This window comes from Erigeron canadensis, chromosome 5 (assembly GCF_010389155.1).
Source record: "Erigeron canadensis isolate Cc75 chromosome 5, C_canadensis_v1, whole genome shotgun sequence".
NCBI lineage: Eukaryota > Viridiplantae > Streptophyta > Magnoliopsida > Asterales > Asteraceae > Erigeron > Erigeron canadensis.
In genome coordinates, this window is record NC_057765.1 from 33,477,509 (window position 1) to 33,493,609 (window position 16,101).

Below are 16,101 nucleotides of genomic sequence, written 5' to 3' on the forward strand. Positions count from 1 at the left end.
GGATTAGTTTATGCACACAATAAAAATAGGAAACTGATGCTCATAAGTAGGAAACCGGTTCCATGCTTACTTTAACCATCTTGTCAAATTTCCTGAATACATAAAACAAATCTAAAGTTCGTGCACACAATAACTTTTTGGGATTAGTTAACTGCATTCCGGCGCACTTATCCCTTAAAAAAACATATATTGACTATTAAAGCGTAGGGAAGGTTTTTTTCTTTAGTAATTAACTAGATTTTAAACCCGTGTCCAACACTAAACTCGTGGTTTACAATATTATCAATATTAGATTTTCATACATTTAAGTCATAAAAGCTTATAATTTTGAAGATATAAAATTTTAAGTGTTACACTTTTCAAGTTGTAGTACAATAACTATATATATTCGTCACTGTCATTATTAGCTGAGACATATTGATGAAATTGTTTGTCGTATTCATTCCACAAGGCACATGTTATAAGAATTTATCTATTATATAACTTTTTGAAACCAGTTGTACTCGTAATGTAATTTTATTAGGAAAAATAATTAAGAATTAAAATATAAACATACTTTTGATCATGTATTTGACATTCAAGTATATGTAATGTGATCATGATGCAGATCCATAACACGCATAGGTTTGTTTTCAATCACATGTCCTATGATAATTATATAACAATTAAGATTGTTTTCATACTCTTTGATAACAATTAGGTTTCTTGATTTGAGTGTCAATTTTAACTTTAAACATTAATACGCAAACCTAATATACAAAAAAAGAAAAATTATGTACCTTTTTTATTTGAGAGATATAATGAATCTTCAATATAGTTCATATTAACTTTTTTAACTAATTAAATGATTGTAAATCTTTAAAAAATACCTCAAGTTGATGTTTAAAAGTAAATATAAATTAAGTATTCAGGGTTAAAAAGTGTAAATTATTGATAGAAAACAAAAAAATGTGTAAATTAATGAGATTTTTTCTACAAAATAATATAAATACTAATATAATATTATATTTGGATAATAATTATTAAGATTTTTAATTTATAGTTAATCTAAATGATGACATAAGCGAAAGTCAATTTGATGAAATTGAACGATTTGATGAAATTGAACGATTTGATTGGTTAATAAGTCATTAGTTGAACTGTCTTATAGTATATATTAAGATTAAGATTAAGATTAAGATGTTTAATTAACTTACGAATGGAAAGGATACGGGAGAAAGTTTCCTTCATAATCACCTCAAATATGAAAGGAAAAAAATTTGAAGCAAAAACAACTACAATTTTCTCTTCTTATCCTTTCCACTCATTTCTTTTTCACTTTTAAAAAATTCTTAAGAATGGATTTACTGATTTTCACACTTAAGTAAATTAAACAAAACATATCGAGTGTATTAAGTGTTTGAATGCATAAATAATGTATATATGTATTAAGTAAAATATAGTTTATTAATAATTATTTTTATTTATTAAGTCCCAAAAAATAAAAATGAAATTTGACTTAATATTAAGTTTGTTAAATATAAAAAAAACATCTAAATCTTTTTTTCTAATTCGTCCTTAAGTATTAGCTCAATGGTTGAGATACCATCCCCTTATGTATGAGGTATTGAGTTCAAGCCTTAGGGAGGACATAAGGAAGTTCCTTTATGAAGGTTTGGCTTGGGTATACCCATGTTCAGATATGAGGGGGCAGAGTTTACCCATATTGATTGTCGTGCCTTCGAGCGGATTAATAAGGGGTTTTCACCATCAGGTATTTGAAATAGATATTTCCTACTTCGAGGGAGCTCTGTAGCGCGGATACGGTTAAGACAACGTATGCTTGACCTTTCGCTGTCAAATCACGACACGAAATTTTCAGCGAAATTCACCTTTAAAACAAATAATCTTTTTCTATTCTCTATTTGAAAATCAAAGACTTATAGATTTAACCGATTAATTTACATTATTGTTCCAAATAAAACTTCAATTCACAATCAAACCGATTAAACAACCGACCCACTTCAATATTAAATCTTTCTTTTGGTCCATCATTGCCGATACGTATATAAAAGGAATTAAAAAGAAAGAAAAATGGGTGTAAACAGGTAGAAATTAACCTCGTGGAAAGAGACACATATTATGCAAATGGGGCCAGGGCTTAAAGAAATGGAGCAAAAGCCCAAATCAAAAACCTGTGCCATACGAGACAATCAACGGTCCCATCTGACTAAATTAACGTGGCAGATAGACTAGTCATGATCATCATTCCTTATAAATAGAGTCAATTCAAAAAACAAATAACACCAAAAAAGCCTCTACTATGGACCAACTTTCACTATTGCTTTAAATCTGTGTGTTTGTGTTTGTGTTTGTACTAGTACTAGTATTGGTATAACAGTCATATCACACAATCAGCAGGCAGGCCCCTTTTTCATTACCCAACCACCCACTCACCTATACATTCACCCACACCTATATCTAACACATTCATGTGCTTGCTTTTACTTTCATTTCCATTTTATGCTCCATATATATGTATATTTGGTTTCATCATTTAGCTAGTTACCTTTATTCACATTCTAGTGTATAGAGATATTATTTCAAAAGTTTGTGCTTCATTCTAGCTTTATTTACTATAAAAAAAATGATGATTGACAAATATGATTCCGGAATTATGACGCCCGCTATCAAGACTGATAGCGGACTTACATCTGTAATTCCGGTTTCAAGGAAACTTCCATCATCGTCTCTCAATCAACCGATAATTAATTTGAACCAACATCTTCTTGGTTCTTTCATGTTTCTCAATCAAGATATCTCATCACAAATGTATCAACAACAATTGGAGATTGATCAATTCATCACTCATCATGTAAGATCACATTTATTTATCATTCATCTTATAATAAATACTCTTCTGTCACAAAATAAATGTCCACTTCATAATCAGCATATCTAGAAACGTGGCAATACCATGATTTTATTTTATTTTTTCCCCAAGAAACCAAAATAGTAACTTTTTTTTGGATAATGATTTGTGGTTTCTGAAAATTGCAGACGGAAAATGCGAGGAGACAAATTGAAGAAATGCGAAAAAGAAACTCAAAAAGATTGATAGAAGCAGCACAACAAGGAATAATGAAGAGACTAAAAACAAAAGAAGAAGAAATAACAAAAATGGGACAATTGAATCATTCACTACAAGAAAAAGTCAAAACGTTAACACTAGAAAATCAAATATGGATGGAATTAGCTCAAACAAACGAGGCAACAGCAAACACGTTACGAAATAATCTACAACAAGTCCTAAACCAACTTCAACTACAACAAGATCAACAACACGACACAACAAATATAAATAATGTTGATGACACGCAATCATCATGCTACGGAAGCAATTACGAAAATAATAAAAGGTGGTTGTGTTGGAAATGTAGAAAGAAAGAGGCATGTGTATTGTTACTGCCTTGCAGGCATTTATGTGTATGTAACGTATGTGATGATTCTGGGGGTATCAGTATTTGCCCAGTCTGTAAGTCTACAAAATCTGCCGGGGTTCATGTTAACATGACCACGACTTAATTTATTTATTGACACATCATTTATTTATTTTTTACTTTTAATAACATAGAGAATTATGATTTCTGTTTATTTTTATTTTATTCTTTTCTCGGAAAAGCATTTGTTTATTTGATTGTCAGTTTGTGCAGTGGAGTGTTGTTTGGTTTCAGGTCAGGTTAAAAAACAAATAAAGTATGATTTTATAGGAGGAAAAAAGAGGATCGAGATGGCGTTGGGTAAACGCCTAAAAACTGAGCAAAGAAAATGACAGCCACTAATATAAACGTTGATATAACTTGATATAATTTATGCAAAACGTTGATACTAATTATAATTTTATATGTTGCATGGTATATATTATACTAGTACGTTAATCGCGCAATGCGTCGATTGTCGTAGCGGCGATGATGTTGTGGTGGGGTGACTGTTGGTGGTAGATTAGGCATCGAGTAGTGCAGATAATTGATGTAAAAAGTTAATAAAAATATTTTAAAAGATACGATTGAAAGTGTAATCTAATCATTACTGTTAAAGTGGGTAGTGTAGTTAAAAATATTTTAAAAGATGCTAAGTGAAAAATATTACTTATTTTTCAATACTTTCAAAAATAAAGTGTTATTCTTTTTATAATAAAGTATAAATTATTCTTATTTTTTGACCGATTATAAAATTTTGATAAAATAACTTGCTAGTATAAAAAGTTAACCGGTACAAAGTGAATACATATTTCGATTCAAAGTAGAAAAAAAGAATTCAAACATGGCTAATTGGCTATAACAAAAAAAAACATTAACACGTAAATTGACGACTACTACTATAGATAAAAAGGAGATCATAATGAAACGCAACCAAAATGACCTTCCATGGGCTAACGTGAACATATGTTGCATCATGCCATAAGTACAGAGGGACGTAGCTGACATTCAAATTCTTCAAAATTAATTGTTGCTCGTCTCTTTAAAGCATTGTGTAGATGAGTATTTTCTTTCTCGGTAGCAGATGTTCTCCAAATTTTAAGATCGATGAGGAGATATTCGTTCTAGTTATGTAATATTTTAAATATCCGATGGAAGAAAGTCCTCTATTAGTCTGTCCGAAGACATGGGAATTAATAGAATTAAAACCTGTCCCCTCATATTCAAACTTGGGTAAACTCAGACGAAACTCTCATCGAGGAACTCCCTATATCTCATATGATGAGAGGTAAATCACGAAATACTTGTACTTCATTAACATTTACTTATATGAATTATGATACGTGATCAACTGATTATCACCACTAGGATATATCATTAGAACGTGTTACATGTAGGTTATAATTACATTTCTAGTTTCAAAACATATAAACAACTCTCATCGGCTAATTATAACTTACACATCCAAAAGAGTGATTGGACGTACACCAGTACTATAAGTCATACATATATAAAGTACATAACTTTATAAAAAAAAAAAATATAGGTCACGAGGGATGTCTTCATGACTTTATACTAAAGGGAATTAAAGAGGGGGCCTTCGAAATTGCAAAGTGTCGAGATATGGCAGCGTATTTTGCGCCATCATTGCGTATCCAACACGAAGTCTAAACTGTCGGTCTCTCTTTTTAATGACCATTTTCATAGGAGCAAATAATATATAGGGGGGAACAGAGTGCACGTTAATTAAGTGGGGTTCATTATATTATTATTTGTATAATTGTATTACTATATGACTATATATCTTTATTTGATTGGATGTATTATGTATCTATATGTGTAAACAAAGATTAAGAAGATAGTGTTAAACAAGTAGTAATAATAGATTGAGGGCCCTAAAAAGCATTTACTTCTATGTTTTGGAAAGATGAAATCTTTATATGAGTTGGCAATGGAAAAGAAAGCTTTATTAGCCAAATTTACATTGGTTCAATGCATGTGCTATATGGATTATCTTTGGTTTTATGTGGTCAGAGGCACGCATGCTTCACAATGCAAAGATGAAGTAAAAATAATAGTAGATGGTTTGGGTTGTTGTTACGTCTTGATATCAACTTTCTTGGAAATTGCCACTTAGTACTATGGCATTTTATTTAATTTTGTTTTTTTGTTATTTACACTTATTATATTGATAATGCTATTACCAATAAGTTGGTAACAATATGGTTAAATATTTGTTATTGCATCCCGCCAGAATCCTAGCTGAATTTCTGAGCCATTCCATTGTTGGGTCAAAGGTTAATTTTGAGAGATATTTTTTTTAAAAAAATTGGTGTTAAATTATTTTTGTGTGTTATTCTTTCATGTTATGTTTCTCTGTATCATTCCACTTTCATCGGATGTCCCGAAAGAACTATGGTAGACTATTATACTGATTTTGACAATTCACTTATGTATGTAAAACTTCTTTTATAAGATAATCATTAAAAGGGTTTTAATTTTGAACTTTTTTAAATAAACATTTTGGAAGTGAAAACCCGATTAAACAACATGGATATCTCAATTTAAAACTTGAATTTGCTAAATAAATATATGACCGTAGCTGAAAAAGTACGTTTGAGGTCTTTAAGATTTGGGCTGGTATAAACTTTGACCTCTTAGCATTTACGATCACTAAACCAATTATCATCATAAAGTTAGATACTAGATAAGAAAAATGTGATATTGAGCTAACAAATTAGACGACTAAGAATTTGCACTGATTGGTTATTAAGCTATATATGGATATAATGATTTGAGCTAATTATGATATAGATAAGAATTGCTAATCTTTTTTCCCTTTTTAAAAATGAAATTTTTTAAACCAAATATGTAATCTTTGACTACTGAATTACAAAGCGAAACTTTCAGATTATTAATCATGGTACTTGTGCAATGCGACGTTGGTGGCCGTGAGGGCGGTCTAATGGTACTGTAGATGGGTGATAATGACAGCGACTATTGATGCCTTGGCGGTGGCGATGTCGAGTAGTTATATAGGTTGATGTAAATGTGACTAATGTAACTAAAAATGTTTTACATAAGAACTCATTGTGTAAATTAATTTATTAAGGATAAAATAGTTATTTTACAAACTGTTTTTCTATAATAGTATAGAATGTATAATTTGTATATATAGTATTATAGAAGAATTACTTTATTACTGTGAACATTTAATTGAAATGGTGCTTCTGATCTTCGTTTGAATATATTAATGAAAAGCGGATATTGTAACTACAATTCACAATAAATATATATAGTTTAGCATGTTAAAAGCAGTTGTAATAGAAGTATCAAAGTAATAAAACTATATTGCAGAGGTGATGAAAGTGAGAAAATGATGGACACGCATTCAGTACATTATTGTATAGTCACGAGACGAGCACTTGGAAATATCAGATGTTGTCTTTTAAATTGTGACGAAAATGATAATGCGATCTGATTTATTATTATCACCATATGGATTATCTTTTGATTGTATAACCTAGCTAGAAAAAAAAAACATAACGTCTGAATGTAAAGATAACATTGGATACGTGCATACCAGATGTAATTATTATTACATTTAATCATCGATATCTATTAGTTAACTATTTTTTTTTTTACACATACTCCATAATACAACATTACTAAAATTTAAACCCTGGTCATTTTTAGCCTCTATCAGAGGGGAGGGAAGGAGGGAGGTAGATGGGAGGGAGCTCGGGAGATGAGAGGAGGTTCGGCCGCCACTCAAGGGAGATGAGAGGAGAAGGTTGAGAGCTCTCCAGTGGATGAGAGGAAGATGGGAGAGAAAGGTCGAGGAAGATGAAAATTTCAAAGGGGAGAGTTAAGTGAGATGGAGAAAAACTTGAGGGGGATGAAAGAAAAAAGGTTAAAAGTGATGGCTGCTATTAAAAAGATTTTGAAAAAAAAATAAGTTAAAAGGTTGAAATGAGATAAAATATTTTGATTCGATAAACTAAGAGAAATAAAGAGATGAAGATAGATCACTCTTTTCCCTTCACCATGCCTAAATGATGATCATAACAATTAGTCAATTGCTTAGTGTATTTGATATTGGTTGTCCCAAATATTATTTAATTCTTACCACATTTCTTTCTTTCTATTTCTCATTAGCGTTTATAATTTAGGGTTTTGCTAAACAAAGCCTTAGGGACTCTCGTTAAGATGCATTAATTAGTTGTACACTTACATAAAAATCTAGGGCCCGACGTTTAATATAAAGTTGTATAACCTTTTTATGTGCGTTGAGTGAATCCCTAGGGGCTTTTTTTAGCATTTTCCTAAAATTTATTTGTATAAAATTCAAAATTTGGACACTTAAGTTTTAGCAATGTGATTGATGACAATGGTTGGTTTGGTTGGACAATGCGAAGATTGGTAGATTGTGTATTCTCCCATTAACCACAATTGTTAGGTGAGAGGGGACGAGATGCATTCCAAAATAGTACTCAAAATTTGGATGATCCACCTAACAATATAACCACTGGCCAATATCAAAAACAAAGCAACATCTACCCAACAATTCAATATCGTGTGATTCAATGTTAGCAAGTATTTTAGACGAACACTATTTATCATACTTAACGTGATAAACTTTACATGGTGAAGGATGTAGCTCATAAACACGTTTTTAATTACATTTCAAATCGGTGTATCCATCTTAAGATTATAAAACGATATATGACCCTTGTTTTAATGGACAAAACTGTGAGTCTCTAAATCTTGAGCAACTACTCTGAAAAAATTCGTTGAGTTACAATATAGTCTCAAACACACAGCCCCTGAGGATGGACGAAGCTACTATGGGGGCAGTGGGGTCAACTGCCCTCACTCCAAATTTGATACAATGCAAATTTTCAAAATTTAAATGGTATATTTGTAACTCTTTTTTAAAAATAAGAAAAAATAAATAAGAAGTACATACAAATGTTATCTCCGTTGTTATAAGTTTATACTTTGAGATAGATCTCTCAATTAGTAAAATATTTAACTTGAGTTGTTTTGATATTTAATAGATAGAATGAAAAAGTTAAAGAAAAAGATTCATTTGTTTAGTTATGTAAATGTGTAGTACACTAATAATGTAGTTGTTTGTGGAAGAATTATTTTCTTTCAAAATATTACATATGTTTATCACAAACAAGTAATTATAATAGTCATAATATTTATGTAGGAAAGATATACATACAAGCTAATTATTAAATAATAAATACTCGTATATTTTACAGGTTTGCATTATTTACATTTTCATTTATTAAAACCTTGTCTGACACGTGTGGTCTTTATTTTTTCAAAATAAACTCGTATTTTTGAATATGAGTGTTACAATCGTTGTGTGATAAAATTCTTTTGAGGGTTCATTTTATATTCTCGAGCTAGGGTCTTTTTTTTTATATTTTCGGAAACGACTCTTATAAGTATAACAAACAATTTTTAAAATTGTTCCCTCGCAAAAAAGTTTCTGGCTCCCTATCTGTCCCTAAGTGAAGTGGTAACAAAAAAACCTCTCTTAATCAACAAAGCAATGACCCATTAAAATATAATTAGTGTAAAAAGTAGTAAAGAAGTCAGGATTCGACCCTAATAACTATTCGCCGATTGAGAAAAGATATAAAGAAAAAATCAACACAAGTTGTAAATAACTTGATAGGTCGAGTTGAAAGAATTTAAACTCTTAAATTAAAAATGAACGATTAGGATATATGTTTTTTGAGTATTTACTCTTGATTTTAATCCACGGGTTAAAATTATTTCGAGATAATTTTTATTGAATAACATCTCAAAACCAAAATTAATTAGTTATTTTAAGTGAGATGAGAAGGTAAAAAGAAAAACATTCTTTGAAAAAGCCTTACTACTGCATGTTAGATGATGTAAGAATAACATATAATGACATTATCTTGATATGTTACTGCGTTATTGCTAAGCTCATCATAGAATAATATATATAAAGGCGTGCATAGTGAATTTCGAAGATAATTAATTTTAGTCTCGGGAAAAAACTAGGGATGAAATTCAAAATGAGGAGATAACACATATATAAAGAAGTATATATATATATATATATATATTAAGTAATTGGTTCAATCGAGTTCAGAAACAATGTAGTAGTGGTAAGATTGAGAAACATAATCGTAAGCATCCACTTTACTAAAGTTTAATTAACATATGAAACTTAGTCGTGAGTAGATGACATGATCATTTTTCACCATCCACACCAATCCCATTGACATCACAAAATTCCAATGTGACTCGCACGTTTTTCTCTAGCTACACAAATTAACTCTTCATATTTATCTACATATGTATGTGAAATCAATGTTTTAAAAACCGGTATTTTAGTTATATCGGCGTGGAAAAATTTTCCGGTATTAACAGTATTATCGGTAATACCGGAAATACCGACCGGTACGACTATTTTTAATTTATTATATTTTTTGTGTAAAAATCTTACAAAACTTATTACAATTTAACAAAAATAGTCAAAATGCAATTATAATTATTCAAAAATAATACCAAATATGTATTTCATAACAAAATATAGGTTTTAAAGTTCACAAGTAACAAAAAAAATAACATTAAAGTATCATAAAAATAATTTTTTTTAAAAATCAAAATTTATTTTTTGAAAATACCGGAAATACCGGTATGGTAATAACGGAAAATACCGGGAATACCGGAAATACCAGCCGGTATTAAATAGTGAAAATACCGGAAAAATACCGGACTTAAAATACCGGCGTGGTCTCCGATACCGGTAATACCGGCCGGTATTTACCGTATTTGTGAAAAAATTGTTATTCTTTCTACCGAAATTATGTATGCTAGCTTTGTTCACTATGATACCTATGCTATAACGATGACATATCAACCATTTACAAATAAATTCAAAACTTCTTACCAGTATGAATTGTTTTGCAAGCCTAAAGGCATGTATGCAATGGCCTTTCAAATCAATGTAGTAATCTGTCACCATATAACGTTACCTCGATCCATTTCCTTCAAGCCAAGCAAAACTTTCGTTTTCATAACTGACTTCTCACTTCCCGTTGTTTATTAAGCAAATATATACATACATCGTTTCTAGCTACCTAAACATACGGCCGGATAACCGGATAAGCTTTAAACCTACTAAGCGTGATGGAACGCTTTCACCTCGTAAGTCTTTCAACACGAAAATGACGGTTTTTTAATATTAATACATGCATCTCCTATCTATTCACATTATCAATTTTGATATCTTTCATCAACACACAGGCTTGTAATCCACTTTAATTAACTTGGTAGGTATGTTTATTAAAACTATATTTTCTTCATGAACGTTTTATATATAATCTAGGTAAACATGGACAAACCGGACCGGAACTTTTTGCCATAATCTTCCATCAACATCCTTAAGCTCTAAAAGAGTATAAATATTCTTAATCAGTATAATAAAACTTCTTCAAAGAGTAATAGTCCACTACACTAGCTAGTTTGGTGATGTTCAACTTTCGACTTATTAAGCTTAGTGGTGATATGACTTATTTGATTGCTTTTGTCACAAATGTGAGTGTTTCTTTACTATATAATCATTTAGCCCGCACCTTATTGGCTTAGCATGCATCAAAACATGTGTCTTCCACATTCTTAAATTTTCCACCCCAAAAAAAAAGACTATTATGATACACAAATGCTGTGCCACGACCAACAGTATTGGCAAATTGATTCACGATATTTTTACAATAGTGTCACAAAAAAGGTGATAATTAATTTAGGGAATTAACTTTAGGGAAGATACGAAAATAGTGTATTTTGATATGAAAGAGATGGATGCATATATTTGATGGACCAAGTTCATCATCAATTCAATAGCAAATCACTTTTATGGCAGGCTAGCTATGTTGTCAAGTCGTCCATCCATTTTATATAATCCCCCACTGTCCCATTCCTATTCTTATTCCTATTCCAATAATCCAACTCTCATATATAATTTGGAATTGGAATAAAAGAATGCTCCTCTTTTCTAGTCAAACGGCATTATGACATTGAATCCCTTCCCTCACTTATTAATCTTCTCATTATGTGTGAATAAAACTTTTTTTAGTGTTTTCCATACTATCTCGCATAAACCATGCTCTTGGTATCAAAATATACTTTTTCTAAAAATTATTTGATTTAATTGACAATTCTTAATCAGTCAACATGAGCACCTTTGTGAATACACATATATTCTATCAAATCTTGACAATTATTTATCGTTGCAATTTCAATCTTTCCTTCAATAGTATAATAAGATTCCTCAAAAATCTCGGTAAACCCTAGTGTAAGGAATAAATTTGGCTTTATGTGAGTGGTGGGTCTAAGAGTGATTATTATTGAGATTAAAAAACGAAAGATTGGTTTTTAATGTTTCAAAAGACTCCAACTTGCAAATTGGGCAGTCAGGGCCCAGGAGACACGCGTTATAAATTATTTGTAATCCTGAACATAAATAAACAAAAGAAATAATTCAATCCCATGTCCATGTGCTCATTATTCTATCTTTCGTACTCCAATCTTGTTGATTCCTCTACATACCTTTCATCTACCCAACGATTCTATAAGACGCAAGACAATGTGACACGTCAGTTTGGCCGTCGGTCAAGCATCTAAAACAATGTCATCAACACCGAGATTAAAATCCTTTAAATAGAACACAACTTGGCTAATAAAACTGGATAATTTTGACTCGTTAATTAAAATCGAGGTTCAAAATTTAATATTGATTATTAAATCTTAACTTGTGATTTTAAACCAAATGTTAAGATCTTTCTAATTCTACTGACAAAGTTGTTTCCGACTTTGGGGGATATATAATCTCTTCTTTTATTTTATTTTGGAACAACAGGATTATATTAATAAAATTTCTTACGACAAAGAGCTGAAAGGAAAAATTAAAGTTACATCAAGTATGACGGGCTAATTTGTCATAAGGACCAATCTAATGTTTCCTTATTGTTACGACAATTAATCCATAAAAAAGGCGGAGAAACTATAAAGTTAAAAACATCGACACTTGAGGTAGAGCTCCCGTTAAAAGACAACATTATTATTATTATTTATATATATATCATCTAAAAAAACCCTCACATATTCTCAACCCTAAGAAAAACCTTACAGAAGCAACGATCGACTACCAAAAAGGTTTTTTAATTTATTTACTTTGTTTATATTTAATCATTATTATTTTGATAATGTCGTCCAATTTAATAATATATAAGAGGAGGTTGGAGGCACACTTGACATCTCTTAAAGCTCTTTTTAAGCTTAAAGATCTTTTCTAATAATTACTCTAAAGCTCTTTTTTTTCTACATTTTATATATTTTTTATTTGTTAATTAAATAAATAATTATATTTAAAACTCTATTATAAATCTTTTTTTCTAATCAAAACAAATCCTTTTAGATTTTAAAAATGTATAATATTCTTAAAGCTTCCCAATAAATTATTATATATACAAATTAAATTTTTATTAATTATTCTCATTTATATTATTTTTTTTCTTCCTATCTTTAATAAACAAATTAATTTAAATAAATTTCTCAACAAAAGAATCATACGGTATTTTTTATATCATTTTAATTTTATTTTTGGTATTTTGTTTGTGTTTTTTATTATTTTATATTTGTTATGTTATTGTTATTTTTTATTTTTTTAATTTAGTTTGTTGTCAATTATAAGTTGATTATGACTTGTTCTTCTATTGCAAAATGGTTTATTATTTTAAATTTGTATTGTTCATGTTTGTTATTTTTTTACCTGTTTTGTTATTTATTATTTACCTTTGATTTATATATTTTGAGACTATCTGTCCATCGCATCGAACGAGCTTGAGGACTAGTATATCTATAATATAACTAAATGAGGGGTTGGGGATACACTTGGCATCCTAATCCCAAGCCTTTAGCATAATACTCTCTCCTTATTAATCTTTTATTTTTTTAATATTTATTTAAAATAAAAAATGGCTGACCTTTAATAAAAAAATCTTATACAAAAATCTTTATTATATATATATATACCACCTAGAAAAAACTCTCACATATTCTCAACCCTAAGAAAAACCTTACGGGAGCTACGATCGACTACTAAAAAGGTTTTTTAATTTATTTACTTTGTTCATATTTAATCGTTGTTATTATTACTCCGTATTATTTAACATTGAATTCTTATGTTATTGTTATTATTATTTCTTTTAATTTAATTTGTTGTCCAATATAGGTTCATTGTGACTTCTTATTCAACAACAAAAAATAAGATCACATTAAGTCATCTTGAAAATCTTAAGCCAACACATGTTAAACATGATCTACGACTTTGTGTTGTGCATGTATGAACTGTTTCGGAGTAGAACAACTCGAATAAAATCAAAACGTTTTAGATGGTCTTTGTTGATGAATTGAGATGTATTTTTCAAATTATATACTCTACACTTTTTGTTTCTCTTTTTATTTAATTAAAGTTATAAAAAAAGAGTAAAAACTGGAATTAATATTTATATGAAATTAATTTTATATGTTTTATTTTTTAGTTTTTGTATTCATTAAGTTGTGATATCGATAATATACTTTTTGTTTCATAAATATTATAAAATTTATATATTTTAAAAATACCCGGCATGAGCTAATATAAGTATATATAACTAAAATATCATAAATGCTAAATCCACTAGCAAACAAAATCTCGTGTCCCCGGCTCCTTTATACCATCACACACTATCTCTATATTTCCATTCCATATATATATATCACTCTTCTTTACGACTAGTATATATCTACCTCTCTCCAAACAAACACACACAATCTCTAATCTCCAAATATCTTAAAAGAAAAATGGCTGTTGAAGCTGCTAATCATCTCACACTTTTCTCTCCCCAATTCCTTCTCAACAAACACTCACCAATGGCAATCAACACCGTCAACAACCAACCATCAACCACCGTAGTCAACAATCTCTACAACTGTAATTATATAAATCCTATTTCCGCCGCCGCCGATACTCTACTTCCGATGTATTCCGCCGGTTTCACTGAAAATGATAGCGGACTTACTTACAGTACTCTTCCGGTTTCTAGAAAACGTTCTCGTGATTCTGATTCTTATTCTTCTATGTATCCGTTTTCCAACGGTCCGATCGCCGGTAACCGGAATCTAAATAACTGCCGATCTCATTTCACGTTTCTCGGCGAAGATATTTCTTCTCAGATTCAGCAACAGCAGCTGGAAATCGATCAATTCGTGGCTATTCATGTAAGCATCTCATCTTATTAATCTCCATCTCTACATATACATATATATAAAATCAATAAAATCAGTAATACATACAGTATATATTTAAATAAAATTGGTTTTTATTTGCTAGATGTTACTTATTAAACAGATGCATTTGTATTAATTTCACCTCATTATTATTTTTTAATATAAATTTGATGATTCAATTTATTATGTTAAAAATTAATACGAGTAATAAAAAAATATATGCGGCTATTATTCGTAAAAATAATTTGTTTATGTAATTGCTAAAATTTGTGTAAATTCGTTATTAATCGTAAAAGTTTGATATAATTTGCTAATCTTTGTTTTATGAATATTCTAAAAAAAATTCAGACGGAGAAAGTGCGAGCTGAAATAGAGGACAGAAGAAAGCGAAATTCACGGACAATAATCGCAGCATTAGAAGAAAACATAACACAAAAATTAAGAGCAAAAGAAGACGAGATCACAAAAATGAGGAAACTAAACTACGCATTAGAAGAGAAAGTGAAATCCCTATCAATAGAAAACCAAATCTGGCGTGAAGTAGCACAAACAAACGAAGCAACGGCCAATTCATTACGTTTCAATTTAAAACAAGTTCTTGAACAAGTGGTTTACAACGAATATAACAAGTCGTCGGGATGTGATGCTGACGTGACAGTATTATCAGACGACGCTCAGTCGTGCTGCGAAAGTAATAATTATGAAAATGCGTGCATGTTACCCGAGCAAGATAGTGGGAACAGTAATGAGAGGAGGCTGATGTGCAAAAGTTGTGGAAAACAAGAGTCATGTGTGTTGTTGCTGCCTTGTAGGCATCTTTGCCTTTGTACAGTTTGTGCTTCATCTGTTGATACTTGCCTTATTTGTAAATCACCTAAAAATATCAGTGTTCATGTTCATATGTCCTGATATATTAATTCATTTGTAATTTCTTTTAGAAAAATTCTTTCAATATTAGAATTAATATGAAATTTGTTATTTTTTGTTGGTTAATTAATTACTGTTATCGTTCATGATTTTTTTTCATTGCAAGTACTAACAAGCTATGAAGATGTACATAAATTTATCTCCAACTCAAAATAGAAAAACTTCTTACAAAATAATTTCCGACAATATATATTTACTTCTTTTCGAGAAGTCATAACTATAAGAGATTAATATGTGCATGTATAATTAGGTATCTTCCGTACAAAGAACCCATGTTACTAAATCGACTAATTTTATTATATCAAAAGTTATTACAATAGAAGTGATTATTAAATATTGCAAGTTTGGTACTATACTATTAAAGCTTGTCATTAGGGATCTTTAGGACCCA

General features: G+C 29.9%; 2 protein-coding genes across 2 annotated transcripts; both read left to right on the top strand.

The window, feature by feature from the left end:
* The first annotated feature begins 2,301 nt into the window (after positions 1-2,301).
* LOC122600264 (probable BOI-related E3 ubiquitin-protein ligase 2) lies at positions 2,302-3,591 on the top strand. The gene is made up of 2 exons (XM_043772960.1): positions 2,302-2,854; positions 3,040-3,591. Exons 1-2 carry the CDS (start codon positions 2,627-2,629, stop codon positions 3,562-3,564), a joined length of 753 nt encoding a protein of 250 aa, XP_043628895.1. The 5' UTR covers positions 2,302-2,626; the 3' UTR covers positions 3,565-3,591.
* A 10,699-nt stretch (positions 3,592-14,290) lies between these two features.
* Positions 14,291-15,776, top strand: LOC122599713 (probable BOI-related E3 ubiquitin-protein ligase 2). The gene is made up of 2 exons (XM_043772266.1): positions 14,291-14,774; positions 15,132-15,776. Exons 1-2 carry the CDS (start codon positions 14,358-14,360, stop codon positions 15,690-15,692), a joined length of 978 nt encoding a protein of 325 aa, XP_043628201.1. The 5' UTR covers positions 14,291-14,357; the 3' UTR covers positions 15,693-15,776.
* Positions 15,777-16,101: the final 325 nt, after the last annotated feature.